At 46.3% G+C, this 27,108-nt stretch overlaps 1 protein-coding gene across 3 annotated transcripts; it reads right to left on the bottom strand.

Moving 5' to 3' along the window:
* Positions 1 to 24,876, bottom strand: LOC311119519 (protein Jade-3-like). 3 transcript variants are annotated; one of them, XM_084194192.1, is made up of 10 exons: positions 24,704 to 24,876; positions 19,889 to 19,961; positions 17,642 to 17,701; positions 13,809 to 13,891; positions 13,266 to 13,423; positions 12,947 to 13,137; positions 10,564 to 10,775; positions 5,884 to 6,051; positions 3,291 to 3,407; positions 1 to 1,260 (listed from the first exon to the last, which is right to left on the bottom strand). In XM_084194192.1, the coding sequence occupies exons 3-10, from the start codon at positions 17,688 to 17,690 to the stop codon at positions 724 to 726; spliced, it is 1,515 nt and encodes a 504-aa protein (XP_084050318.1). In that variant the 5' UTR covers positions 17,691 to 17,701; positions 19,889 to 19,961; positions 24,704 to 24,876; the 3' UTR covers positions 1 to 723. The 3 variants fall into 3 exon arrangements, with proteins under 3 accessions (XP_084050318.1, XP_084050320.1, XP_084050319.1); XM_084194194.1 differs by lacking the exon at positions 3,291 to 3,407; XM_084194193.1 differs by lacking the exon at positions 19,889 to 19,961.
* Between the last annotated feature and the right edge of the window lie 2,232 nt (positions 24,877 to 27,108).

The following is a 27,108-nucleotide window of genomic DNA, read 5'->3' as shown; positions in this document are numbered from 1 at the left end:
TCTTTTTTTTCAGCTCACGAAACATGGGACCAACACTTTACATATTGCGTTCATATCTTTGTTCAGTGAAGTATAATTTAAAAGGTGACCATCCGTATGAGTGTGTGGATGCTGTCTTCTAAAAACACAGTACAGCTTTAACAGTGTTTGTAGAGAGAAAGTTGAAGCAACAGTCGATGTACAATGAGTGTACAAAACATTAGGAACACCTTCCTAATATTGAGTTGCACCCCATTTTGCCCTCAGAATAGCACAATTCGTCGGGGCATGGACTCTACAAGTTGTTGAAAGCGTTCCACAGGGACGCTGGCCCATGTTGACTCCAACGCTTCCCACAGTTCTGTCAAGTTGGCTGGATGTCCTTTGGGTGGTGGACCATTCTTGATACACACAGGAAACTGTTGAGTGTGAAGAACCCAGCAGCGTTGCAGTTCTTGAAACAAATCGTTGTGCTTGGCACCTACTACCATACCCCGTTCAAAGGCACTTAAATATTTTGTCTTGCCAATTCACCCTCTGAATAGCACACGTACACAATCCATGTCTCAAGGCTTAAAAAAAAAATCCTTCTTTAACCTTTCTCCTCACCTTCATTAACACTGATTGAAGTGGATTTAACAAGTGACATCAATAACGGATCACAGCTTTCACCTGGACTCACATGGTCAGTCTATGTCATGGAAAGAACAGGTGTTCCTAATGTTTTGTATACTCAGGGTATATCTATATTAAACATCTAATCAATATAATATAAGTAATACTAACCCTCTCTAAGTCCTGTCGGAGGTGCATGAACATCCTCATGCGTGTGTGGATGCTGTCTTCATGAGGCAACAGCAGCAGGTTCTCCTCCTCACTAGGGGGCAGCAGAGCACGGTTGAAGTTGCTCTTCCTCTTCAGTTTCCAGTACTGGTAGATGAAGTCCAGCAGGGTGCGAGGTAGGCCCAGGTTCAGGGCCAGCTCCTCGGGGTGGATCAGAGTATAAAACCCCTCCTCCAGTTCTAATAACCTCTGGGCCCTCAGGCCCCCCCTCTCTGGGTCTATGGGGGGTTTGGGCCGGGCCGGGCTGTGGGCTGGCTGAGAGGGGCTGAGACCGGGGGCCGGTGGGTCCGAGGAGGCCTGGTTCTTGGGCTTGCTGTGCTTCAGGCAGTAGGACTTGAACTTCACCTCGTCTCCTTCATCCAGGATGGTCTTCATCTCCAGGCTGTGCTCGAAGGCACACGTCACATGGAACGGGATGGTACAGTTCTTCACGGAGCACTGAGTGGGATGGAGGGAGAACAAGGTATGGGTTCATTAACTCAGGGGTACGGAGCACTGAGAGGGATGGAGGGAGAACAAGGTATGGGTTCATTAACTCAGGGGTACGGAGCACTGAGAGGGATGGAGGGAGAACAAGGTATGGGTTCATTAACTCAGGGGTACGGAGCACTGAGAGGGATGGAGGGAGAACAAGGTATGGGTTCATTAACTCAGGGGTACGGAGCACTGAGAGGGATGGAGGGAGAACAAGGTATGGGTTCATTAACTCAGGGGTACGGAGCACTGAGAGGGATGGAGGGAGAACAAGGTATGGGTTCATTAACTCAGGGGTACGGAGCACTGAGAGGGATGGAGGGAGAACAAGGTATGGGTTCATTAACTCAGGGGTTGTCAAAGTGGGGTCCACGGAGGTCCTGCAGATTTCAAAATATATATATATAAAACATTTTACATTTCATTTTTTAATGAATATTACTAACAAATTAAACTCATTTTGGCCAAGGTATCCATTTAGAGGTTGTAATAAAATTTCATTATTAATCAACAATTTCTGTTCTTAACTCTGGGCCTGAGAGGCTCCCAGGGATATTGGTATCCACAGTACCCCACCAATTATACATGTTTAAACTCAATACTTCTTGTAATACCCCCCAAAAATGTGTCAACATAAATGCACTGTAATTGAAGCTTGAAAACTGCAACGTTCTCTCTGCCTCTTGGCAAAATGTGTAGAATTGCAGGAAATTTGCTTGAAAACTGCTAAATGTTCTCTCCGATGCTAGGAGACGGGCCTTTAAAATGTTCCTTCCAAGGGCCCGAGACTAGGTTGGTATGGCCATGCACTGCCAGTCACAGTCAAACTCCTTACATGCTATTTCTATCTCACTGCAGTGGGGTCCCTGATTAATTTACTATCACAAAAAGGATCCCTAAAAGTTTGAGATCCCCTGACTTAACACACTTCACTAGCTAATACAAAAGATAAACCACACTACGAGTTACATTACTACGAACGTGAACAACAAACCAAGAATCTACGAATGTGAACAACAAACCAAGAGACTTGGTTCAGACACACAGTCCAACTACCATGCTCACCTGTATGCAGGCTCCAGTCTTCAGCTTACAGAGGCTGCAGACACACAGTCCAGCTACCATGCTCACCTGTATGCAGGCTCCAGTCTTCAGCTTACAGAGGCTGCAGACACACAGTCCAGCTACCATGCTCACCTGTATGCAGGCTCCAGTCTTCAGCTTACAGAGGCTGCAGACACACAGTCCAACTACCATGCTCACCTGTATGCAGGCTCCAGTCTTCAGCTTACAGAGGCTGCAGACACACAGTCCAGCTACCATGCTCACCTGTATGCAGGCTCCAGTCTTCAGTTTACAGAGGCTGCAGACACACAGTCCAGCTACCATGCTCACCTGTATGCAGGCTCCAGTCTTCAGCTTACAGAGGCTGCAGACACACAGTCCAACTACCATGCTCACCTGTATGCAGGCTCCAGTCTTCAGTTTACAGAGGCTGCAGACACACAGTCCAACTACCATGCTCACCTGTATGCAGGCTCCAGTCTTCAGCTTACAGAGGCTGCAGACACACAGTCCAACTACCATGCTCACCTGTATGCAGGCTCCAGTCTTCAGCTTACAGAGGCTGCAGACACACAGTCCAGCTACCATGCTCACCTGTATGCAGGCTCCAGTCTTCAGCTTACAGAGGCTGCAGACACACAGTCCAGCTACCATGCTCACCTGTATGCAGGCTCCAGTCTTCAGCTTACAGAGGCTGCAGACACACAGTCCAGCTACCATGCTCACCTGTATGCAGGCTCCAGTCTTCAGCTTACAGAGGCTGCAGACACACAGTCCAGCTACCATGCTCACCTGTATGCAGGCTCCAGTCTTCAGTTTACAGAGGCTGCAGACACACAGTCCAACTACCATGCTCACCTGTATGCAGGCTCCAGTCTTCAGTTCAGTTTACAGAGGCTGCAGACACACAGTCCAACTACCATGCTCACCTGTATGCAGGCTCCAGTCTTCAGCTTACAGAGGCTGCAGATGAGAGCCCAGCGGGAGGGGGGGATGTGAGACACCTTGGTGATGGGCTCCATCCTCTCTGGACACGCTATGCTCACCTGCAGATACACAGGACCCTACTGTTAGATATACAGGACCCTACTGTTAGATACACAGGACCCTCCTGTTAGATACACAGGACCATACTGTTAGATACACAGGACCCTACTGTTAGATATACAGGACCCTCCTGTTAGATATACAGGACCATACTGTTAGATATACAGGACCATACTGTTAGATATACAGGACCCTCCTGTTAGATATACAGGACCATACTGTTAGATATACAGGACCCTACTGTTAGATACACAGGACCCTACTGTTAGATACACAGGACCCTCCTGTTAGATACACAGGACCATACTGTTAGATACACAGGACCCTACTGTTAGATACACAGGACCCTCCTGTTAGATATACAGGACCCTCCTGTTAGATACACAGGACCCTCCTGTTAGATATACAGGACCCTACTGTTAGATACACAGGACCCTCCTGTTAGATATACAGGACCCTCCTGTTAGATACACAGGACCCTCCTGTTAGATATACAGGACCCTCCTGTTAGATACACAGGACCCTACTGTTAGATACACAGGACCCTACTGTTAGATATACAGGACCCTCCTGTTAGATACACAGGACCCTCCTGTTAGATACACAGGACCCTCCTGTTAGATACACAGGACCCTCCTGTTAGATATACAGGACCCTCCTGTTAGATACACAGGACCCTACTGTTAGATACACAGGACCCTACTGTTAGATATACAGGACCCTCCTGTTAGATACACAGGACCCTCCTGTTAGATACACAGGACCCTCCTGTTAGATACACAGGACCCTCCTGTTAGATACACAGGACCATACTGTTAGATATACAGGACCCTCCTGTTAGATACACGGGACCATACTGTTAGATACACAGGACCCTCCTGTTAGATACACAGGACCCTCCTGTTAGATACACAGGACCATACTGTTAGATATACAGGACCCTCCTGTTAGATACACGGGACCATACTGTTAGATACACAGGACCCTCCTGTTAGATACACAGGACCCTCCTGTTAGATACACAGGACCCTCCTGTTAGATATACAGGACCATACTGTTAGATATACAGGACCCTACTGTTAGATATACAGGACCATACTGTTAGATATACAGGACCCTACTGTTAGATATACAGGACCCTCCTGTTAGATATACAGGACCATACTGTTAGATATACAGGACCATACTGTTAGATACACAGGACCCTACTGTTAGATACACAGGACCCTACTGTTAGATATACAGGACCCTCCTGTTAGATACACAGGACCCTCCTGTTAGATACACAGGACCCTCCTGTTAGATATACAGGACCCTCCTGTTAGATACACAGGACCCTACTGTTAGATACACAGGACCCTACTGTTAGATATACAGGACCCTCCTGTTAGATACACAGGACCCTCCTGTTAGATACACAGGACCCTCCTGTTAGATACACAGGACCCTCCTGTTAGATACACAGGACCCTCCTGTTAGATATACAGGACCCTCCTGTTAGATACACGGGACCATACTGTTAGATACACAGGACCCTCCTGTTAGATACACAGGACCCTCCTGTTAGATACACAGGACCATACTGTTAGATATACAGGACCCTCCTGTTAGATACACGGGACCATACTGTTAGATACACAGGACCCTCCTGTTAGATACACAGGACCCTCCTGTTAGATACACAGGACCCTCCTGTTAGATATACAGGACCATACTGTTAGATATACAGGACCCTACTGTTAGATATACAGGACCATACTGTTAGATATACAGGACCCTACTGTTAGATATACAGGACCATACTGTTAGATACACAGGACCCTCCTGTTAGATATACAGGACCATACTGTTAGATATACAGGACCATACTGTTAGATACACAGGACCCTCCTGTTAGATATACAGGACCATACTGTTAGATATACAGGACCCTACTGTTAGATATACAGGACCATACTGTTAGATATACAGGACCATACTGTTAGATATACAGGACCCTCCTGTTAGATACACAGGACCCTCCTGTTAGATACACAGGACCCTCCTGTTAGATACACAGGACCATACTGTTAGATATACAGGACCCTCCTGTTAGATATACAGGACCATACTGTTAGATATACAGGACCATACTGTTAGATATACAGGACCCTCCTGTTAGATATACAGGACCATACTGTTAGATATACAGGACCATACTGTTAGATATACAGGACCATACTGTTAGATATACAGGACCCTCCTGTTAGATATACAGGACCATACTGTTAGATACACAGGACCCTCCTGTTAGATACACAGGACCCTCCTGTTAGATACACAGGACCATACTGTTAGATATACAGGACCCTCCTGTTAGATATACAGGACCCTCCCGTTAGATACACAGGACCCTACTGTTAGACAGCTTTACTGTTACCACCACATTCTGACAGACGGGTGAATGCGTAAAAAGGACAAGGGGTTGATTTTTACCTCAGGGATCCACAGGGCACAGCTGACGTGTGCCCACTTGGTGCCCGCCCTCGTAGCCTTCATCGCCCCTCCCTTGATGGGGCACAGCTGACACTGGGGGTCGATGCCCAGAGCACATGTCCTGCACAGCCAGTTACCCTCTGGCACCTTCACTATACCATAGCACGCCTGGGCAGGAGAAGAGAGGTAGACGGTGGGTTAACAGGCATGCAGGGAGAGGAGGAGGAGAGAGACAGTAATTGAGAAACCTAGCCAAACAAAAACAGAGACCCAGAAAACCTGAGCCTACGCCTTCACTATGGTGAATCACTAAAACAATACAGAAATACACTACGGAGAAAGAAGGAACAGCCTGTCAGAAATCAGCTCAATGTAATTGAAGAATCCATAGACTCCAAGCACTTCTGGGAAAATTGGAAAACACTAAACAAACAACAACATGAAGAGCTATCTATCCAAAACGGAGATGTATGGGTAAACCACTTCTCCAATCTTTTTGGCCCTATAACAAAGAACAAACAGCAAAAACATATACATGATCAAATACAAATCTTAGAATCATCTATTCAAGACTACCAGAACCCACTGGATTCTCCAATTACATTGAATGAACTACAGGATAAAATACAAACCCTCCAACCCAAAAAGGCCTGTGGTGTTGATGGTATCCTCAATGAAATGATAAAATATACAGACCACAAATTCCAATTGGCTATACTTAAACTCTTTAACATCATCCTTAGCTCAGGCATCTTCCCCAATATTTGGAACCAAGGACTGATCACTCCAATCCACAAAAGTGGAGACAAATTTGACCCCAATAACTACCGTGGGATATGCGTCAACAGCAACCTTGGGAAAATCCTCTGCATTATCATTAACAGCAGACTAGTTCATTTCCTCAGTGAAAACAATGTACTGAGCAAATGTCAAATTGGCTTTTTACCAAATTACCGTACGACAGACCACGTATTCACCCTGCACACCCTCATTGACAAACAAACAAAGCAAAGCCTTCTCATGTTTTGTTAATTTCAAAAAAGCTTGAGACTCAATTTGGCATGAGGGTCTGCTATACAAATTTATGGAAAGTGATGTTGGGGGAAAAACATAAAATCTATGTACACAAACAACAAGTGTGCGGTTAATATTGGCAAAAAACACATTTCTTTCCACAGGGCCGTGGGGTGAGACAGGGATGCAGCTTAAGCCCCACCCTCTTCAACATATATATCAACGAATTGACGAGGGCACTAGAACAGTCTGCAGCACCCGGCCTCACCCTACTAGAATCTGAAGTCAAATGTCTTCTGTTTGCTGATGATCTGGTGCTTCTGTCACCAACAAAGGAGGGCCAACAGCAGCACCTAGATCTTCTGCACAGATTCTGTCAGACCTGGGCCCTGAGAGTAAATCTCAGTAAAGGTTGTTGCCAGGACCACGAATACAAATTCCATCTAGACACCGTTGCCCTAGAGCACACAAAAAACTATACATACCTCGGCCTAAACATCAGCGCCACAGGTAACTTCCACAAAGCTGTGAACGATCTGAGAGACAAGGCAAGAAGGGCCTTCTATGCCATCAAAAGGCACATAAAATTCGACATACCGAGGATCTGGCAAAAAATACTTGAATCAGTTAAAAGGAAGCGATTCCCAAACCTTCCATAACAAAGCCATCACCTACAGAGAAATGTACCTGGAGAAGAGTCCCCTAAGCCAGCTGGTTCTGGGATTCTGTTCACAAACACAAAGACCCACAGAGCCCCAGGACAGCAACACAATTAGACCCAACCAAATCATGAGAAAACAAAAATTTAATTATTTCCAATGTGTCAAGTAATTAACAAAAAAAAACTGAGCAAACTAGAATGCTATTTGGCCCTAAACAGAGAGTACACAGTGGCAGAATACCTGACCACTATGACTGACCCAAAATTAAGGAAAGCTTTGACTATGTACAGACTCAGTGAGCATAACCTTGCTATTGAGAAAGGCCGCCGTAGGCAGACCTGGCTCTCAAGAGAAGACAGGCTATGTGCACACTGCCCACAAAATGAGGTGGAAACTGAGCTGCACTTCCTAACCTCCTGCCAAATGTATGACCATATTAGAGACACATATTTCCCTCAGGTTACACAGATCCACAAAGAATTAGAAAACAAACCCAATTTTGATAAACTCCCATATCTATTGGGTGAAATACCACAGTGTGCCATCACAGCAGCAAGATTTGTGACCTGTTGCCACAAGAAAAGGGCAACCAGTGAAGAACAAACACCTTTGTAAATACTATTTGCACATCATTACAACACTGTAGAGATTTGAAACAATCTATTATTATGGAACTTTTGTGAGTAATATTTACTGTTCATTTTATTGTTTATCTCACTTTTGTTTATTATCTATTTCACTTGCTTTGGCAATGTAGACATACGTTTCCAATGCCAATAAAGCCCTTAAATTGAATTGAATTGACAGTGGGTTAACAGGCACGGAGAGAGACAGCAGTGGGTTAACAGGCAGGGACAGACAGCAGTGGGTTAACAGGCAGGGAGAGACAGCAGTGGGTTAACAGGCACGGAGAGAGACAGCAGTGGGTTAACAGGCAGGGAGAGAGACAGCAGTGGGTTAACAGGCAGGGAGAGAGACAGCAGTGGGTTAACAGGCAGGAAGAGAGACAGCAGTGGGTTAACAGGCAGGAAGAGAGACAGCAGTGGGTTAACAGGCAGGGAGAGACAGCAGTGGGTTAACAGGCAGGGAGAGACAGCAGTGGGTTAACAGGCAGGGAGAGACAGCAGTGGGTTAACAGGCAGGGAGAGAGACAGCAGTGGGTTAACAGGCAGGGAGAGAGACAGCAGTGGGTTAACAGGCAGGGAGAGAGACAGCAGTGGGTTAACAGGCAGGGAGAGACAGCAGTGGGTTAACAGGCAGGGAGAGACAGCAGTGGGTTAACAGGCAGGGAGAGACAGCAGTGGGTTAACAGGCAGGGAGAGACAGCAGTGGGTTAACAGGCAGGGAGAGACAGCAGTGGGTTAACAGGCAGGGAGAGACAGCAGTGGGTTAACAGGCAGGGAGAGAGACAGCAGTGGGTTAACAGGCAGGGAGAGACAGCAGTGGGTTAACAGGCAGGGAGAGACAGCAGTGGGTTAACAGGCAGGGAGAGAGACAGCAGTGGGTTAACAGGCAGGGAGAGAGACAGCAGTGGGTTAACAGGCAGGGAGAGAGACAGCAGTGGGTTAACAGGCAGGAAGAGAGACAGCAGTGGGTTAACAGGCAGGGAGAGAGACAGCAGTGGGTTAACAGGCAGGGAGAGAGACAGCAGTGGGTTAACAGGCAGGAAGAGAGACAGCAGTGGGTTAACAGGCAGGGAGAGACAGCAGTGGGTTAACAGGCAGGGAGAGAGACAGCAGTGGGTTAACAGGCAGGGAGAGAGACAGCAGTGGGTTAACAGGCAGGGAGAGACAGCAGTGGGTTAACAGGCAGGGAGAGAGACAGCAGTGGGTTAACAGGCAGGGAGAGACAGCAGTGGGTTAACAGGCAGGGAGAGACAGCAGTGGGTTAACAGGCAGGGAGAGAGACAGCAGTGGGTTAACAGGCAGGGAGAGAGACAGCAGTGGGTTAACAGGCAGGAAGAGAGACAGCAGTGGGTTAACAGGCAGGGAGAGACAGCAGTGGGTTAACAGGCAGGGAGAGAGACAGCAGTGGGTTAACAGGCAGGGAGAGAGACAGCAGTGGGTTAACAGGCAGGGAGAGACAGCAGTGGGTTAACAGGCAGGGAGAGAGACAGCAGTGGGTTAACAGGCAGGGAGAGACAGCAGTGGGTTAACAGGCAGGGAGAGAGACAGCAGTGGGTTAACAGGCAGGGAGAGAGACAGCAGTGGGTTAACAGGCAGGAAGAGACAGCAGTGGGTTAACAGGCAGGGAGAGACAGCAGTGGGTTAACAGGCAGGGAGAGAGACAGCAGTGGGTTAACAGGCAGGGAGAGACAGCAGTGGGTTAACAGGCAGGGAGAGACAGCAGTGGGTTAACAGGCAGGGAGAGACAGCAGTGGGTTAACAGGCAGGGAGAGACAGCAGTGGGTTAACAGGCAGGGAGAGAGACAGCAGTGGGTTAACAGGCAGGGACAGACAGCAGTGGGTTAACAGGCAGGGAGAGACAGCAGTGGGTTAACAGGCAGGGAGAGAGACAGCAGTGGGTTAACAGGCAGGGAGAGAGACAGCAGTGGGTTAACAGGCAGGGAGAGAGACAGCAGTGGGTTAACAGGCAGGGAGAGACAGCAGTAGGTTAACAGGCAGGGAGAGAGACAGCAGTGGGTTAACAGGCAGGGAGAGAGACAGCAGTGGGTTAACAGGCAGGGAGAGAGACAGCAGTGGGTTAACAGGCAGGGAGAGACAGCAGTGGGTTAACAGGCAGGGAGAGAGACAGCAGTGGGTTAGATTAGATGTATTTATCATAAGGTGAATGCACCAATTTGTAAGTCGCTCTGGATAAGAGCGTCTGCTAAATGACGTAAATGTAAATGTAGGTTTTTAGTTATTTAGCACTCTTATCAAAAGCGACTTATAACCAGCGCATTTAACTAACGTAGATAAAACAACCACATCACACTAATTGTAAGTAAAACCCTTCTTCAAAATACCCACAATGCGCAAAATCAGTGCTTCTAGGTTTTTACCTGGTGAACACAGATGTTGCATTTGTCACAAAAGACCATGTCGTTGCCCTCCTCGCTGTCGGGGGACCGGCACACGTCACAGAGGACGTCCTCGTCGTACTCGATGCCAAGCCCTTCCACCGTGTCGATGGCGTGGTTCATGTTGTCATGACACTGGCGCTCCAACGCCTCCATGGTGCGCTCCAGCGTCAACTCGTCTACAGGCCCTTCCCCTGGGAGAGAGAGAATGATACACCAATCAGAACATGGCTTATCTACAGGTCCCTCCCTTGGGGAATGACAAGGAATAAACCACTGTTGCTACTGCTCCACGTCCCAGAGTAGAAACCGCCCTCTTTTCCCCAAGGCTATACAGTGCATTCGGAAAGTTGACCTTTTCCACATTTTGTTACGTTACAGCCTTATTCTAAAATGGATTAAATACATGTTTTTCCTCATCAATCTACACACAATACCCTATAATGACAGAGCGAAAGGTTTTTAGAAATATATACAAATCTATTAAAACCAGAAACACCTTATTTATATAAGTATTCAGACCTTTTGCTATGAGACTCGAAATTGAGCTCAGGTGCATCCTGTTTCCATTGATCATCCTTGAGATGTTTCTACAACTTGATTGGAGTCCACCTGTGGTAAATTCAATTGATTGGACATGATTTGGAAAGGCACACATCTGTCTATATAAGGTCCCACAGTTGACAGTGCATGTCAGAGCAAAAACCAAGCCATGAGGTCGAAGGAATTGTCCGTAGAGCTCCCAGACAGGACTGTGTCGAGGCACAGATCTGGGGAAGGGTACCAAAAAATGTCTGCAGCATTGAAGGTCCCCAAGAACACAGTGGCCTCCATCATTGTTAAATGGAAGAAGTTTGGAACCACCAAGACTCTTCCTAGAGCTGGCCGCCCGGCCAAACTGAGCAATCGGGGGAGAAGGGCCTTGGTCAGGGAGGTGACCAAGAACCCGATGGTCACTCTGATAGAGGTCTAGAGTTCCTCTGTGGAGATGGGAGAACCTTCCAGAAGGACAACCATCTCTGCAGCACTCCAACAATCAGGCCTTTATGGTAGAGTGGCCAGACGGAAGCCACTCCTCAGTAAAAGGCACATGACAGCCACCTTGGAAGGCACCTAAAGGACTCTCAGACCATGAGAAACAAGATTCTCTGGTCTTTGGTCTGAATGCCAAGCGTCACATCTGGAGGAAACCTGGCACCATCCCTACGGTGAAGCATGGTGGTGGCAGCATCATGCTGTGGGGATGTTTTTCAGCGGCAGGGACTGGGAGACTTGTCAGGATCGAGGGAAAGATGTACAGAGAGATCCTTGATGAAAACCTGCTCCAGAGCGCTCAGGACCTCAGACTGGGGCGAAGGTTCACCTTCCAACAGGACAACGACCCTAAGCACACAGCCAAGACAACGCAGGAGTGGCTTCGGGACAAGTCTCTGAAAGTCCTTTAGTTGCCCATCCAGAGCCCGGACTTGAACCCGATCGAACATCTCTGGAGAGACCTAAAGATAGCTGTGCAGCGACGCTCTCCATCCAACCTGACAGAGCTTGAGAGGATCTGCAGAGAAGAATGGGAGGAACTCCCCAAATACAGGTGTGCCAAGCTTGTAGCGTCATACCCAAGAAGACTCGAGGCTGTAATCACTGCTTTTTTGAAATTAACAAAACATGAGAAGGCTTTGTTTGCTTCAACAAAGTACATTTACATTTTAGTCATTTAGCAGACGCTCTTATCCAGAGCGACTTACAGTTAGTGAATACATATTTTTTTATACTGGCCCCCCGTGGGAATCGAACCCACAACCCTGGCGTTGCAAACGCCATGCTCTACCAACTGAGCTACATCCCTGCCGGCCATTCCCTCCCCTACCCTGGACGACGCTGGGCCAATTGTGCGCCGCCCCATGGGTCTCCCGGTCGCGGCCGGCTGCGACAGAGCCTGGATTCGAACCAGGATCTCTAGTGGCACAGTTAGCACTGTGATGCAGTGCCTTAGACCACTGCGCCACTCAGGAGACCAGGTAAAGGGTCTGAATACTTATGTAAATGTGATATTTCCGTTTTTTAAAACCTGTTTTTGCTTTGTCACTATGGGGTATTGTGTGTAGATTGATGAGTGGAAAAAACAATTGAATCAATTTTAGAATAAGGCTGAAATGTAACAATATGTGGAGAAAGTCAAGGGGTCTGAATACTTTCCGAATGCGCTGTATCTCAATAGTGTGAAATCTATCTTTGGTCGCCTCCTGTCTACTTGTCAACACATCAGAGAGACATGAGGAGAGAACTAGGAGAGGCTTTAGAGAAACAGCCTAATGTTCCTCTTCTCACCCACCCACACCCACAATTACCCACAATTACCCACAATTACCCATGTGTCCTAGCTCAGCGTTGAGTGCCTGCAGCCAGTAGAGGTCCATGTCATCCAGATCATAAGGACACATGGCCTCAGCCAGCTCCTTGATGTTAACATAACCCGTCTCTGTCGAGTCCTGACTCCAGCACTGGATATACCTCCTCTGGAGGGTGAACAACACCTCCTTAGGCTTCTCCGCTATGTTCCTAGACACAGAGAGACAGACCCACGCCCACCACAGACACAATGACAAATTGCTAGCAGTGTCTATTAATCAGACAAATCAGCATCAGTTCCTGAGGTCGAGAGACAAGTAGAGGTGTTGTATGGTTACCTGATGGAGGGCTGTGGGATGGTTTCGGGGAAGGCCGGCACCTGCACCCCCTTCTCCCACTCCTGTCTCCAGGTGTCCCCCAGCAGGTAGTAGTCTTCAGGGGAGACATGGTGAGAGTCAGGCAGCTTCATGGCACTGATCAGGTCTTTCCTGAACACCTGGGGAGGGAGGAGAGGAGGGGGTTGACACTTAAATACATATATTACATTGTCTGCATCCCAAATGACACCCTATTCCCTATATAGTGCACTACTTTAGACCAGAGAATGGCACCCTATTCCCTATATAGTGCACTACTTTAGACCAGAGAATGGCACCCTATTCCCTATATAGTGCACTACTTTAGACCAGAGAATGGCACCCTATTCCCTATGTAGTGCACTACTTTAGACCAGAGAATGGTACCCTATTCCCTATATAGTGCACTACTTTAGACCAGAGCCCTGTGGGGACTAGGGTGCTATTTGGGACACATGGTTGTGTGTGAAGAACACAGGAAGCGGATGTGAGCTGTTCAGGAAAGGAACATCAGCGTAGCGCTACCTCTGCTGGTTTCCTGGGCATGGAGGCGGGGGTTCCAGGTTTACTTCCATACTTGTTGGATGAGCAGAAGGAGGTGGAAGGACCTGAGGAGTACAAGGTAGAGGAGGATTAGAGAGAGGTAGAGGAGGATTAGAGAGAGGTAGAGGAGGGTTAGAGGAGGGTTAGAGGAGGGTTAGAGAGAGGTAGAGGAGGGTTAGAGAGAGGTAGAGGAGGGTTAGAGAGAGGTAGAGGAGGGTTAGAGAGGGGTAGAGGAGGGTTAGAGAGAGGTAGAGGAGGGTTAGAGAGGGGTAGAGGAGGGTTAGAGAGAGGTAGAGGAGGGTTAGAGAGAGGTAGAGGAGGGTTAGAGAGAGGTAGAGGAGGGTTAGAGAGAGGTAGAGGAGGGTTAGAGAGAGGTAGAGGAGGGTTAGAGAGAGGTAGAGGAGGGTTAGAGAGGGGTAGAGGAGGGTTAGAGAGAGGTAGAGGAGGGTTAGAGAGAGGTAGAGGAGGGTTAGAGAGAGGTAGAGGAGGGTTAGAGGAGGTAGAGGAGGGTTAGAGAGAGGTAGAGGAGGGTTAGAGAGAGGTAGAGGAGGGTTAGAGAGAGGTAGAGGAGGGTTAGAGAGAGGTAGAGGAGGGTTAGAGAGGGGTAGAGGAGGGTTAGAGAGAGGTAGAGGAGGGTTAGAGAGAGGTAGAGGAGGGTTAGAGAGAGGTAGAGGAGGGTTAGAGAGAGGTAGAGGAGGGTTAGAGAGAGGTAGAGGAGGGTTAGAGAGAGGTAGAGGAGGGTTAGAGAGAGGTAGAGGAGGGTTAGAGAGAGGTAGAGGAGGGTTAGAGAGAGGTAGAGGAGGGTTAGAGAGAGGTAGAGGAGGGTTAGAGAGAGGTAGAGGAGGGTTAGAGAGAGGTAGAGGAGGGTTAGAGAGAGGTAGAGGAGGGTTAGAGAGAGGTAGAGGAGGGTTAGAGAGAGGTAGAGGAGGGTTAGAGAGGGGTTAGAGAGAGGTAGAGGGGGGTTAGAGAGAGGTAGAGGAGGGTTAGCGAGAGGTAGAGGAGGGTTAGAGAGAGGTAGAGGAGGGTTAGAGAGAGGTAGAGGAGGGTTAGAGAGAGGTAGAGGAGGGTTAGAGAGAGGTAGAGGAGGGTTAGAGAGGGGTTAGAGAGAGGTAGAGGGGGGTTAGAGAGAGGTAGAGGAGGGTTAGAGAGAGGTAGAGGAGGGTTAGAGAGAGGTAGAGGAGGGTTAGAGAGAGGTAGAGGGGGGTTAGAGAGAGGTAGAGGGGGGTTAGAGAGAGGTAGAGGAGGGTTAGAGAGAGGTAGAGGAGGGTTAGAGAGAGGTAGAGGAGGGTTAGAGAGGGGTTAGAGAGAGGTAGAGGGGGGTTAGAGAGAGGTAGAGGAGGGTTAGCGAGAGGTAGAGGAGGGTTAGAGAGAGGTAGAGGAGGGTTAGAGAGAGGTAGAGGAGGGTTAGAGAGAGGTAGAGGAGGGTTAGAGAGAGGTAGAGGAGGGTTAGAGAGGGGTTAGAGAGAGGTGGAGGGGGGTTAGAGAGAGGTAGAGGAGGGTTAGAGAGAGGTAGAGGAGGGTTAGAGAGAGGTAGAGGAGGGTTAGAGAGAGGTAGAGGAGGGTTAGAGAGAGGTAGAGGAGGGTTAGAGAGGTAGAGGAGGGTTAGCGAGAGGTAGAGGGGGGTTAGAGAGAGGTAGAGGAGGGTTAGAGGGGGGTAGAGGAGGGTTAGAGAGGGGTAGAAGAGGGTTAGAGGGAGGTAGAGGAGGGTTAGAGAGAGGTAGAGGAGGGTTAGAGAGGTAGAGGAGGGTTAGAGAGGTAGAGGAGGGTTAGAGAGAGGTAGAGGGGGGTTAGAGAGAGGTAGAGGAGGGTTAGAGAGGGGTAGAGGAGGGTTAGAGAGAGGTAGAGGAGGGTTAGAGGGGGGTTAGAGAGAGGTAGAGGAGGGTTAGAGAGAGGTAGAGGAGGGTTAGAGAGAGGTAGAGGAGGGTTAGAGGGGGGTTAGAGAGAGGTAGAGGAGGGTTAGAGAGAGGTAGAGGAGGGTTAGAGAGAGGTAGAAGAGGGTTAGAGAGAGGTAGAGGAGGGTTAGAGGGGGGTTAGAGAGAGGTAGAGGAGGGTTAGAGAGAGGTAGAGGAGGGTTAGAGAGAGGTAGAGGAGGGTTAGAGAGGGGTAGAGGAGGGTTAGAGAGAGGTAGAGGAGGGTTAGAGAGAGGTAGAGGAGGGTTAGAGAGGTAGAGGAGGGTTAGAGAGAGGTAGAGGAGGGTTAGAGAGAGGTAGAGGAGGGTTAGAGAGAGGTAGAGGAGGGTTAGAGAGAGGTAGAGGAGGGTTAGAGAGGGGTTAGAGAGAGGTAGAGGGGGGTTAGAGAGAGGTAGAGGAGGGTTAGCGAGAGGTAGAGGAGGGTTAGAGAGAGGTAGAGGAGGGTTAGAGAGAGGTAGAGGAGGGTTAGAGAGAGGTGGAGGAGGGTTAGAGAGAGGTGGAGGAGGGTTAGAGAGAGGTAGAGGAGGGTTAGAGAGAGGTAGAGGGGGGTTAGAGAGGTAGAGGAGGGTTAGAGAGGTAGAGGAGGGTTAGAGAGAGGTAGAGGAGGGTTAGAGAGAGGTAGAGGGGGGTTAGAGAGAGGTAGAGGAGGGTTAGAGAGAGGTAGAGGAGGGTTAGAGAGAGGTAGAGGAGGGTTAGAGAGAGGTAGAGGAGGGTTAGAGAGAGGTAGAGGAGGGTTAGAGAGAGGTAGAGGAGGGTTAGAGAGGGGTTAGAGAGAGGTAGAGGAGGGTTAGAGAGAGGTAGAGGAGGGTTAGAGAGAGGTAGAGGAGGGTTAGAGAGGGGTAGAGGAGGGTTAGAGAGGGGTAGAGGAGGGTTAGAGAGAGGTAGAGGAGGGTTAGAGAGAGGTAGAGGAGGGTTAGAGAGGTAGAGGAGGGTTAGAGAGAGGTAGAGGAGGGTTAGAGAGGGGTAGAGGAGGGTTAGAGAGAGGTAGAGGAGGGTTAGAGAGAGGTAGAGGAGGGTTAGAGAGAGGTAGAGGAGGGTTAGAGAGAGGTAGAGGAGGGTTAGAGAGAGGTAGAGGAGGGTTAAGGTGTCTGCATTCTTCCCATCCAAAACAGTGCGTACATACATATATTATGACATTGTGATGTTTTTGTTCGATTTGGTCTTTGGCAAGTTTTTTTTCTTCCAGCAGGCACGCCGAAGTCTGTAGCCAAAGTCTCCGCCACTTCGTGATTGGTCAACAGCAGGGATTCTTCAATTAAGTATGTGGTCATTCAACGAGAGACGATTGTTTTCAAGCACATTGTTTCATTGAGAAATACTGCACCAAACATCTTAGTTAGATGTAAAATTGATGACTAAGATCTCCTCGGCAACAACTTCAAAATGAATGACAGATTTCTTGCGTTATCTTAGATTAATTCTGATTATTTTGAGGAAGTGTATACCGGCTACAGCGTCTCAAGATGGACAAACAGTACTATTGCAGTTTTTTTGTAATCATTTTTCAGGCTAAAGTCTTTTAAGGGAGTATGCGAGCACACTGGTTCAGTTCACCAGCCGAAACACAGGGAGTATGGGAGCACACTGGTTCAGTTCACCAGCCGAAACACAGGGAGTATGGGAGCACACTGGTTCAGTTCACCAGCCGAAACACAGGGAGTATGGGAGCACACTGGTTCAGTTCACCAGCCGAAACACAGGGAGTATGCGAGCACACTGGTTCAGTTCGTTGAGAACTCTGCACCAGCCGAAACAAAGTATGCAGAAGGCTTTAGAGAGAGGAAGAGCGGTTAATGTTTAAAAAGACATTAAGTAAAAGCTTTTCTCTGTTTATAGACAGCATGTTATTCTCAATGACTGTCGTGGGTTTCATCATGTCATGACGTAAAGACAGTTGGAACTCACTCTCATTGTCAGAACTGTCACTGCTGCTTGAAGACCTGAGCCGTTTCATCCTGATGTATCCTACAGGGAGGAGGGGAGACAGAGGCAGAAGACATGAGACAGAGCTAAGAGACAGAATAGCTCGCAGAATGACGCCTCTGTACTAGCTAATTATAAACATTCAGGGGAGCATTACGCCTCGATCAGATCGACAGCGTCCTTCCAGCAATGCAGCGTCAAATTCTGCTGTCAAACTTTCTTCATTATGTAATCCAACATAATGGAAATGTGCAACAAAAGTTCAACATTCACCTTCTGCTACTATTTCTGTCAAGTCTAAGCATACAGTTTGATGCATACGTTGGATTTATCCAACCTATGCAACACACCGAATGCACTGCAACTGCCTCTGCAACGCAATGCTGCAAGGCTAACGCAGCGTTCCATTGGAAATTAATGTACTTCTGGTGTCCCAAAACACAGTGGCGCTGTCGGCGTCATCGAGGCGTTGCCTACATAATGTACGTCTGCCTTAGATACAGTGCCCTCAAAGTATTCACACCACTCAACTTTTTCCACATTTTGTTGTTACAAGGTGGAATTAAAATGGATTTAATTGTCATTTGTTGTCAACGATCTATACAAAATACTCCAATGTCGGAGTGGAGGAAAATTCTAAAATATGAAGAAAACATATACATATATATATATATATCTTGATTACATTTTAGTCATTTAGCAGATGCTCTTATCCAGAGCGACTTACAGTTAGTGAGTGCATACATTTTCATACTGGCCCCCTGTGGGATTAGATAAGTATTCAACCCCGAGTCAATACATTTGAATCACATTTGGCAGTGATTACAGCTGTTAGTCTTTCTGGGTAAGTCTAAGAGCTATGCACACCTGAATTGTACAATATTAGCACATTATTGGTTTTAAAATTCTTCAAGCTCTGTCAAGTTGGTTGTTGATCATTGTTAGAAAGTCATTTTCAAGTCTTGCCATAGATTTTCAAGCAGATTTTAGTCAACTGTAACTCGGCCACTCAGGAACATTCAAATGGTAAGCAACTCCAGTGTAGATTTGGCCTTGTGTTTTAGGTTATTGTCCTGCTGAAAGGTGAATGTCTACCAGCATCTGGTGGAAAGCAGACTGAACCAGGGTCTCCTCTAGGACTTTGCCTATGCTTAGCTCTATTCCGTTCCTTTCCCCCCCCCCCAAAAAAAAAAAACTATAGTCCTTGCTGATGACAAGCATACCCATAACATGATGCAGCCTCCACCATGTTTTAAAATATGAAGAGTGATGTGTTGTGTTGGATTTGCCCCAAACATAACGCTTTGTATTCAGGACATAAAGTTAATTTCTTTGCCACATGTTTTGCAGTTTTACTTTAGTGCCTTGTTGCAAACAGGATGCATGTTTTGGAATACTTATATTCTGTACAGACTTCCTTCTTTTCACTCTGTCATTTAGGTTAGTATTGTGGAGTAACTACAATGTTGTTGATCCATCCTCAGTTTTCTCCTATCACAGCCATTAAACTTTGTAACTGTTTTAAAGTCACCATTGGCCTCATGGTGAAATCCCTGAGTGGTTTCCTTCCTCTCCGGCAACTGGGTTAGGAAGGACGCCTGTATCTTTGTAGTGACTGGGTGTATTGATACACCATCCAAAGTGTAATTAATAACTTCACCATGCTCAAAGGGATATTCAATGTTTTGTTTTACCCATCTACCAATAGGTGCCCTTCTTTGCGAGGCGTTGGAAAACCTCCCTGGTCTTTGTGGTTGAATCTGTGTTTGAAATTCACTGCTCAACTGAGGGACCTTACAGATAATTGTATGTGTGGGGTACAGAGATGAGGTAGTCATTCAAAAATCATATTAAAACACTATTATTGCACAGAGTGAGTCCATGCAACTTGTGACTTAAGCAAATGTTTACTCCTGAACTTATTTAGGCTTGCCACAACAAAGGGGTTGAATACTTTTTGAATCAAGACATTTCAGCTTTTCATGTTTTATTAATTTGTAAAAATGTCTCAAAACATAATTCCACTTTGACATTATGAGATATTGTGTGTAGGCCAGTGACAAAAAAAATCTACATTTAAATCAATTTTAAATCCAGGCTGTAACTAAATGTGGATAAAGTCAAGAGGTGTGAATACTTCCTGAAGACACCGTAGGTATCTTACGGTTCTATACTGTACTTTAATCACATTCATAGAAGGCTCCAAAGATCGGCAAGTCTGTCACTCACCATAAATGTCAAGTCTAAAAGCATGCTAGAGTTTCCCTCTGGTGACCTCCAACCAACCTCTCCTCATCCATGCCTAGAACAGTAATAACAGAAACAGGGTTAGAACTGACTGGACCCGAGAACGGGACCTTATTCTCTATATACACGACTTCTGACCAGAGCCATCAATCAGACAATGTATCCTGATGATTCATGAGAACTTGTTCTCAACTGGCTTCCTGGTTAAATAAAGGTGAAATTTAAAAAAATCACTGTGCCAGACTTGTTGTCTGTCTGGCTGGCTGTTAGATTAATATTCCTGATGATTCACTGTGCCAGACTTGTTGTCTGTCTGGCTGGCTGTTAGATTAATATTCCTGATGATTCACTGTGCCAGACTTGTTGTCTGTCTGGCTGGCTGTTAGATTAATATTCCTGATGATTCACTGTGCCAGACTTGTTGTCTGTCTGGCTGGCTGTTAGATTAATATTCCTGATGATTCACTGTGCCAGACTTGTTGTCTGTCTGGCTGGCTGTTAGATTAATATTCCTGATGATTCACTGTGCCAGACTTGTTGTCTGTCTGGCTGGCTGTTAGATTAATATTCCTGATGATTCACTGTGCCAGACTTGTTGTCTGTCTGGCTGGCTGTTAGATTAATATTCCTGATGATTCACTGTGCCAGACTTGTTGTCTGTCTGGCTGGCTGTTAGATTAATATTCCTGATGATTCACTGTGCCAGACTTGTTGTCTGTCTGGCTGGCTGTTAGATTAATATTCCTGATGATTCACTGTGCCAGACTTGTTGTCTGTCTGGCTGGCTGTTAGATTAATATTCCTGATGATTCACTGTGCCAGACTTGTTGTCTGTCTGGCTGGCTGTTAGATTAATATTCCTGATGATTCACTGTGCCAGACTTGTTGTCTGTCTGGCTGGCTGTTAGATAAATATTCCTGATGATTCACTGTGCCAGACTTGTTGTCTGTCTGGCTGGCTGTTAGATTAATATTCCTGATGATTCACTGTGCCAGACTTGTTGTCTGTCTGGCTGGCTGTTAGATTAATATTCCTGATGATTCACTGTGCCAGACTTGTTGTCTGTCTGGCTGGCTGTTAGATTAATATTCCTGATGATTCACTGTGCCAGACTTGTTGTCTGTCTGGCTGGCTGTTATATAAATATTCCTGATGATTCACTGTGCCAGACTTGTTGTCTGTCTGGCTGGCTGTTAGATTAATATTCCTGATGATTCACTGTGCCAGACTTGTTGTCTGTCTGGCTGGCTGTTAGATTAATATTCCTGATGATTCACTGTGCCAGACTTGTTGTCTGTCTGGCTGGCTGTTAGATTAATATTCCTGATGATTCACTGTGCCAGACTTGTTGTCTGTCTGGCTGGCTGTTAGATAAATATTCCTGATGATTCACTGTGCCAGACTTGTGGTCTGTCTGGCTGGTTGCTAGATTAATATTTGCTCTGGCTGCTGGAAGCTCCCTGGGTGAAACAGCAGCAACAATACACACAGGCAGGCAGACTACGGTAGCTGTGGAGGAGAGATTCATTACTGATGATCAGTCAGGTCCACACACAGCATAGGTACTGCTTCTACTACTACTGCTGGTACTACTACTACTACTACTACTACTACTACTACTACTACTACTACTGCTGCTACTACTACTACTGCTGGTACTACTACTACTGCTGGTACTACTACTACTACTACTACTACTGCTGGTACTACTACTACTACTGCTGGTACTACTACTACTACTACTACTACTACTACTACTACTACTACTACTACTACTACTACTGTTGCTACTACTACTACTACTGCTACTACTACTACTACTACTGGTACTGCTGGTACTACTACTACTGCTGGTACTACTACTACTGCTGGTACTACTACTACTGCTGGTACTACTACTACTACTACTACTACTACTACTACTACTGCTGGTACTACTACTACTACTGCTGGTACTACTACTACTACTACTGCTACTACTACTACTACTACTACTGCTACTGCTACTGCTACTGTTGCTACTACTACTACTGCTACTGCAACTACTACTACTACTGCTGCTGCTGCTACTACCACCATTGCTACTACTGTTGCTACTACTACATTTACATTTACATTTTAGTCATTTAGCAGACGCTCTTATCCAGAGCGACTTACAGTTAGTGAATACATATTTTTTTATACTGGCCCCCCGTGGGAATCGAACCCACAACCCTGGCGTTGCAAACGCCATGCTCTATCAACTGAGCTACATCCCGGCCGGCCATTCCCTCCCCTACCCTGGACAACGCTGGGCCAATTGTGCGCCGCCCATGAGTCTCCCGGTCGCGGCCGGCTGCGACAGAGCCTGGATTCGAACCAGGATCTCTAGTGACACAGTTAGCACTGCGATGCAGTGCCTTAGACCACTGCGCCACTCAGGAGTACTACCGTTGCTACTACTACTACTGCTACTGATGCTACTACTACTACAGTTGCTACTACTACTACTGCTTCTACTACCACCATTGCTACTACTGCTACTACTACCATTGCTACTACTACTACTACTACTACTACTACTACTGCTACTACTGTTACTACTGTTGCTACTGTTGCTACTACTGCTACTACTACTACTACTGTTGCTACTACTACTACTACTGCTACTACTGTTGCTACTACTGCTACTACTACTGTTGCTACTACTACTACTACTACTACTACTACTACTACTGCTACTACTGTTACTACTGTTGCTACTACTGCTACTACTACTACTACTACTACTACTGTTGCTACTACTGCTACTACTACCATTGCTACTACTACTACTACTACTACTACTACTACTACTGCTACTACTGTTACTACTGTTGCTACTACTGCTACTACTACTACTACTGTTGCTACTACTACTACTACTGCTACTACTGTTGCTACTACTGCTACTACTACTACTACTACTGTTGCTACTACTACTACTACTACTACTACTGCTACTACTACTGTTGCTACTACTACTACTACTACTACTGCTTCTACTACCACCATTGCTACTACTGTTGCTACGACTACCATTGCTACTGTTGCTACTACTACTACTACTACTACTACTACTAGTCTTAATATTTTACACAGAGGATGAATGGAACATTTTGAAGGGCCATTTTCCATATCAACAACCTTAAAATTCCACAGTAAAAATGTCTGATGCTGTTATAAGTTATAGATGCAAGTGTATCGGCAGACACCCTGGACCCACTCCAATGGGTATACAGCTCCACAGATACAGAGGGATGTGTTCAGTGTACAAGGTCTGCAAACAGGGATTCATTATTACATTCAGCGCAAAAACGTTATACGGTTCAGTATATTTATTAGGCTACATTATTGGCAATTTATTACATTATACATGCGAAAGTTATTACGTTATTAGCTAGTATTACATTTAGTGATGGGGGGAATGGATAGTTACATATCGGGATATTAGTTGACGATATATCGAATGGCTTTGACAATCTGAATATTATTTTTGCTCTACATGTCCAATGTTGAACTACCCTAGCCGATTAAACTCAACGATTTACAATGGAGTTGAACAGTGACTAGTGTGGGTGAACTGGAGCTCCAACATCACATATTATGTTAGTTTTTATTTATTTATTTATAATAATAAAAAACTACTGGTTTCTTCAGCACCCAAAGAATAGCCCACAATCACACAGAATGTCGTGTGTAATTGTGGGTTATTCTTTGGGTGCTGAAATCTGTAGTTTATTGAAATAAAAAACGTCCATTTTATTTGAGATTGGAAGTCCTAGTCGCCGCCCAACTCCATCTTACATCGTGGTTGAATTTAATCGGCTATAACTACCCCAGCCTCTAACTCAATAAAATAGTAATGATGTAAAATCCTGCATATTGCCTCGTTTTGGTGGTGGTTCCTGTGTGCGACAACAGTCCACCATTATAAAACACACATCTTAGACCGGGATATAAAACACATCTAGACCGGGATATAAAACCCATCTAGACCGGGATATAAAACCCATCTAGACCGGGATATAAAACACATCTAGACCGGGATATAAAACCCATCTAGACCGGGATATAAAACACATCTAGACCGGGATATAAAACACATCTAGACCGGGATATAAAACCCATCTAGACCGGGATATAAAACACATCTAGACCGGGATATAAAACACATCTAGACCGGGATATAAAACCCATCTAGACCGGGATATAAAACCCATCTAGACCGGGACAAGACCCTGACGGCCTTGGCGCCAAACTCCAGCCTCGCTGCCTACAACACTGTGGCGTCTGAAATCAAACAACGGCGCCTCCACCATTCTGTCCGTTCGCTATGCTAAAATATCACTTCATTTTAGTGGTCTGCGCCAATTTTTCCAAGGACTAAATTTAATTGAGACGTGAACAGGTTAAAGTATGGATGTGACCGAGTACCACATTCGTCATTTTAGCGCCATAGGAGGCTGAAGTCCTTGTGTGAGAGAGGAAGAGGGAGGTAGCGGGCCCCACAGCCTGGCTGGTAGGCTACATCCCGGGCTAGCCTTGCCACACCGAGGTGGCGGGCCCCACAGCCTGGCTGGTAGGCTACATCCCGGGCTAGCCTTGCCACACCGAGGTGGCGGGCCCCACAGCCTGGCTGGTAGGCTACATCCCGGGCTAGCCTTGCCACACCGAGGTGGCGGGCCCCACAGCCTGGCTGGTAGGCTACATCCCGGGCTAGCCTTGCCACACCGAGGCTGCACACAACACACGACCACATTGTTCAGCGACCTTACCTTGGATCCGCGGTAAATTACGCAGCTTATTGCGATTCCTGAACGCTTTCACCAAATTCCTCACATATAAACACGGCACTCTTAGTAAAACTATTTTTCCTGTATTATATATATTTTTCCACACACTGAATATTTCCCGTAACTAGCTGTAACCTCTCCTCACCAACTGCCCTATTGAGTACCGCCAAAGACGGGATATAAGTCAACCAAGATAGACCACAGCCTGTCGTTTCAAACGGGAACAAATGAGTCATAGCGGGCGGAGCCAAGCACCAGCTAGCGAGATCCTATTGGCGCGTTATAGACAATATTTGCATATTTCCGTTAGGGAACGCCTATTATGTGGAGTGCGAGTGTGTAATAACTCAATTCGCATTTTCACTCCTAAACAACGCCATTAAAAAAAAAAAACTTTGGCAAAGGGTAAAGTCTACAAAAGTTAGTCCACTGTGTTCGTAACATATTTTAGTTTTGGGAACAGAATACTGTATTGAGATCAAATATTTAATCGATGAGAAAATTAGCAGAATGACGGCCAAAATCCATCTCGTTCCATCTTCTCCCACTGCCGGCCACTGGGCTTCCTCTCACTACCATATTTGGATATTCGGATGCTTCACATTTATACATCCAGTGAAATATCTGTCTCATTGTTCTATCTGTGGGACCACCCTGTCCAAGTATGGGTAGCTGCAGCCCAATATGGCGACCAGAGAATGGGCGAGTGGGTTTGTCGAAAGGAGTGGGTGTATGGAAAGTGAATCAGCTAATTGGACAGATGTTTTTCCACTCAAGAACGTTTTACGTGGCTGCGTTGTATCCGCCTGCCTGCCGACTTAAAGTGCTTCTTACTGGGTATCACAAAACATTTGTATAACTAAACCAAGATAGACCACAGCCCGTCGTTTCAAATTGGAACAAATGAGTCATAGTGGGCGGAGCCAAGTGCGAGCTAGCGAGATCCTATTGGCGCGTTATAGCCAATATTTGCATTTTTCTTAGGGAACGCCTACTGTGTTAAGCGCGTGTGTGCAATAACTCAATTCGCCTTTGCACGCCTGCTAAACAACGCCATTTTTAAAAGCTTTGGCAAAGGGTCAAGTAAAAATCCATGTTGTTCCACTGCCGGCCACTGGGCTTCCGCTCACTATTTGGTAGTGAGTGAAAACGCCAAGCGGATGCTTCACATTTATACATCCGGTGAAATATCGGTCTCGTTGTTCTATCCGTGGTATCACTGTCGTGTAGCCGGAGGTAGCTAACGTGGCAATTTTTTTCTCTCACACAATTTTATTTCAAGTAAGGCATACAAAGCATGAAGCAACAGTACACTCATCATCAATAACAATCGTCAGTTATATAAAGCAACATGTAAAATGTTGGTCCCATGTTTCATGAGCTGAAATAAAAGATCCCAGAAATTTTCCATACGCACAAAAAGCTTATTTCTCTCAAATTTGTTTACGTCCCTGTTAGTGAGCATTTCTCCTTTGCCAAGATAATCCATCCACGTGACAGGTGTGGCATATCAAGAAGCTGATTAAACAGAATGATCATTACACAGATGCACCTTGTACTGGGGACAATAAAAGGCCACTCTAAAATGTGCAGTTTTGTCCCACAACACAATGCCACAGATGTCTTTTAAGTATTGAGGTAGCATGCAATTGGCATTCTGACTGCAGGAATGTCCACCAGAGCTGTTGCCAGAGAATTGAATGTTAATTTCTATACCATAAGCCGCCTCCAACGTCGTTTTAGAGAATTTGTTAGTATGTCCAACCGGCCTCACAACCGCAGACCACGTGTATGGCTTTTTGTAGGCGAGCAGTTTGCTGATGTCAACGTTGTGAACAGAGTGCCCCATGGTGGCAGTGGGGTTATGGTATGGGCAGGCATAAGCTACAGACAACGAACACAATTGCATTTTATCGATGGCAATTTGAATGCACAAAAATACCATGACGAGATCCTGAGGCCCATTTTTTTAAAGGTACCTGTGACCAACAGATGCATATCTGTATTCCCAGTCGTGTGAAATCCATAGATTAGGGCCTAATGAATTTATTTCAACTGACTCAGTTTTATATGAACTGTAACTCAGTAAAATCTATGAAATTGTTGCATGTTGTGTTTATATTCGTGTTCAGTGTACAATTATTTGTGTAGAACTAACAGTGAAATATGTCTCAGACTAATACTCTGGCTGAAAAACAGAAGTTCAAACTCTCGCGGTACGGTAATTGGTAATTGGTAATAAACGGAAGAAAAAAAAACACTAAATCAAAACCATCTGACCTATAGCAGAGCGCATTCAACGCCCACTCCTAACCATCTGACCTATAGCAGAGCGCATTCAACACCCACTCCTAACCATCTGACCTATAGCAGAGCGCATTCAACGC

This window comes from Coregonus lavaretus (genome assembly GCF_964263955.1).
Source record: "Coregonus lavaretus genome assembly, contig: HAP1_SCAFFOLD_5326, whole genome shotgun sequence".
In the NCBI taxonomy this organism is placed as follows: domain Eukaryota; kingdom Metazoa; phylum Chordata; class Actinopteri; order Salmoniformes; family Salmonidae; genus Coregonus; species Coregonus lavaretus.
The sequence above is the reverse complement of the archived record's forward strand: the minus strand, read 5'-3'. Positions and strand labels throughout refer to the sequence as shown.

Excerpts from the sequence above, each read along its gene's own strand:
- LOC311119519 (XM_084194192.1), bottom strand. The coding sequence starts at position 17,690 with ATGAAACGGCTCAGGTCTTCAAGCAGCAGTGACAGTTCTGACAATGAG. Across the intron at positions 6,052-10,563 it reads GCAACATCTGTGTTCACCAG|GCGTGCTATGGTATAGTGAA; the intron begins GTAAAAACCTAG and ends TCTCCTGCCCAG. Across the intron at positions 3,408-5,883 it reads GTGCCCTGTGGATCCCTGAG|GTGAGCATAGCGTGTCCAGA; the intron begins GTAAAAATCAAC and ends GTGTATCTGCAG.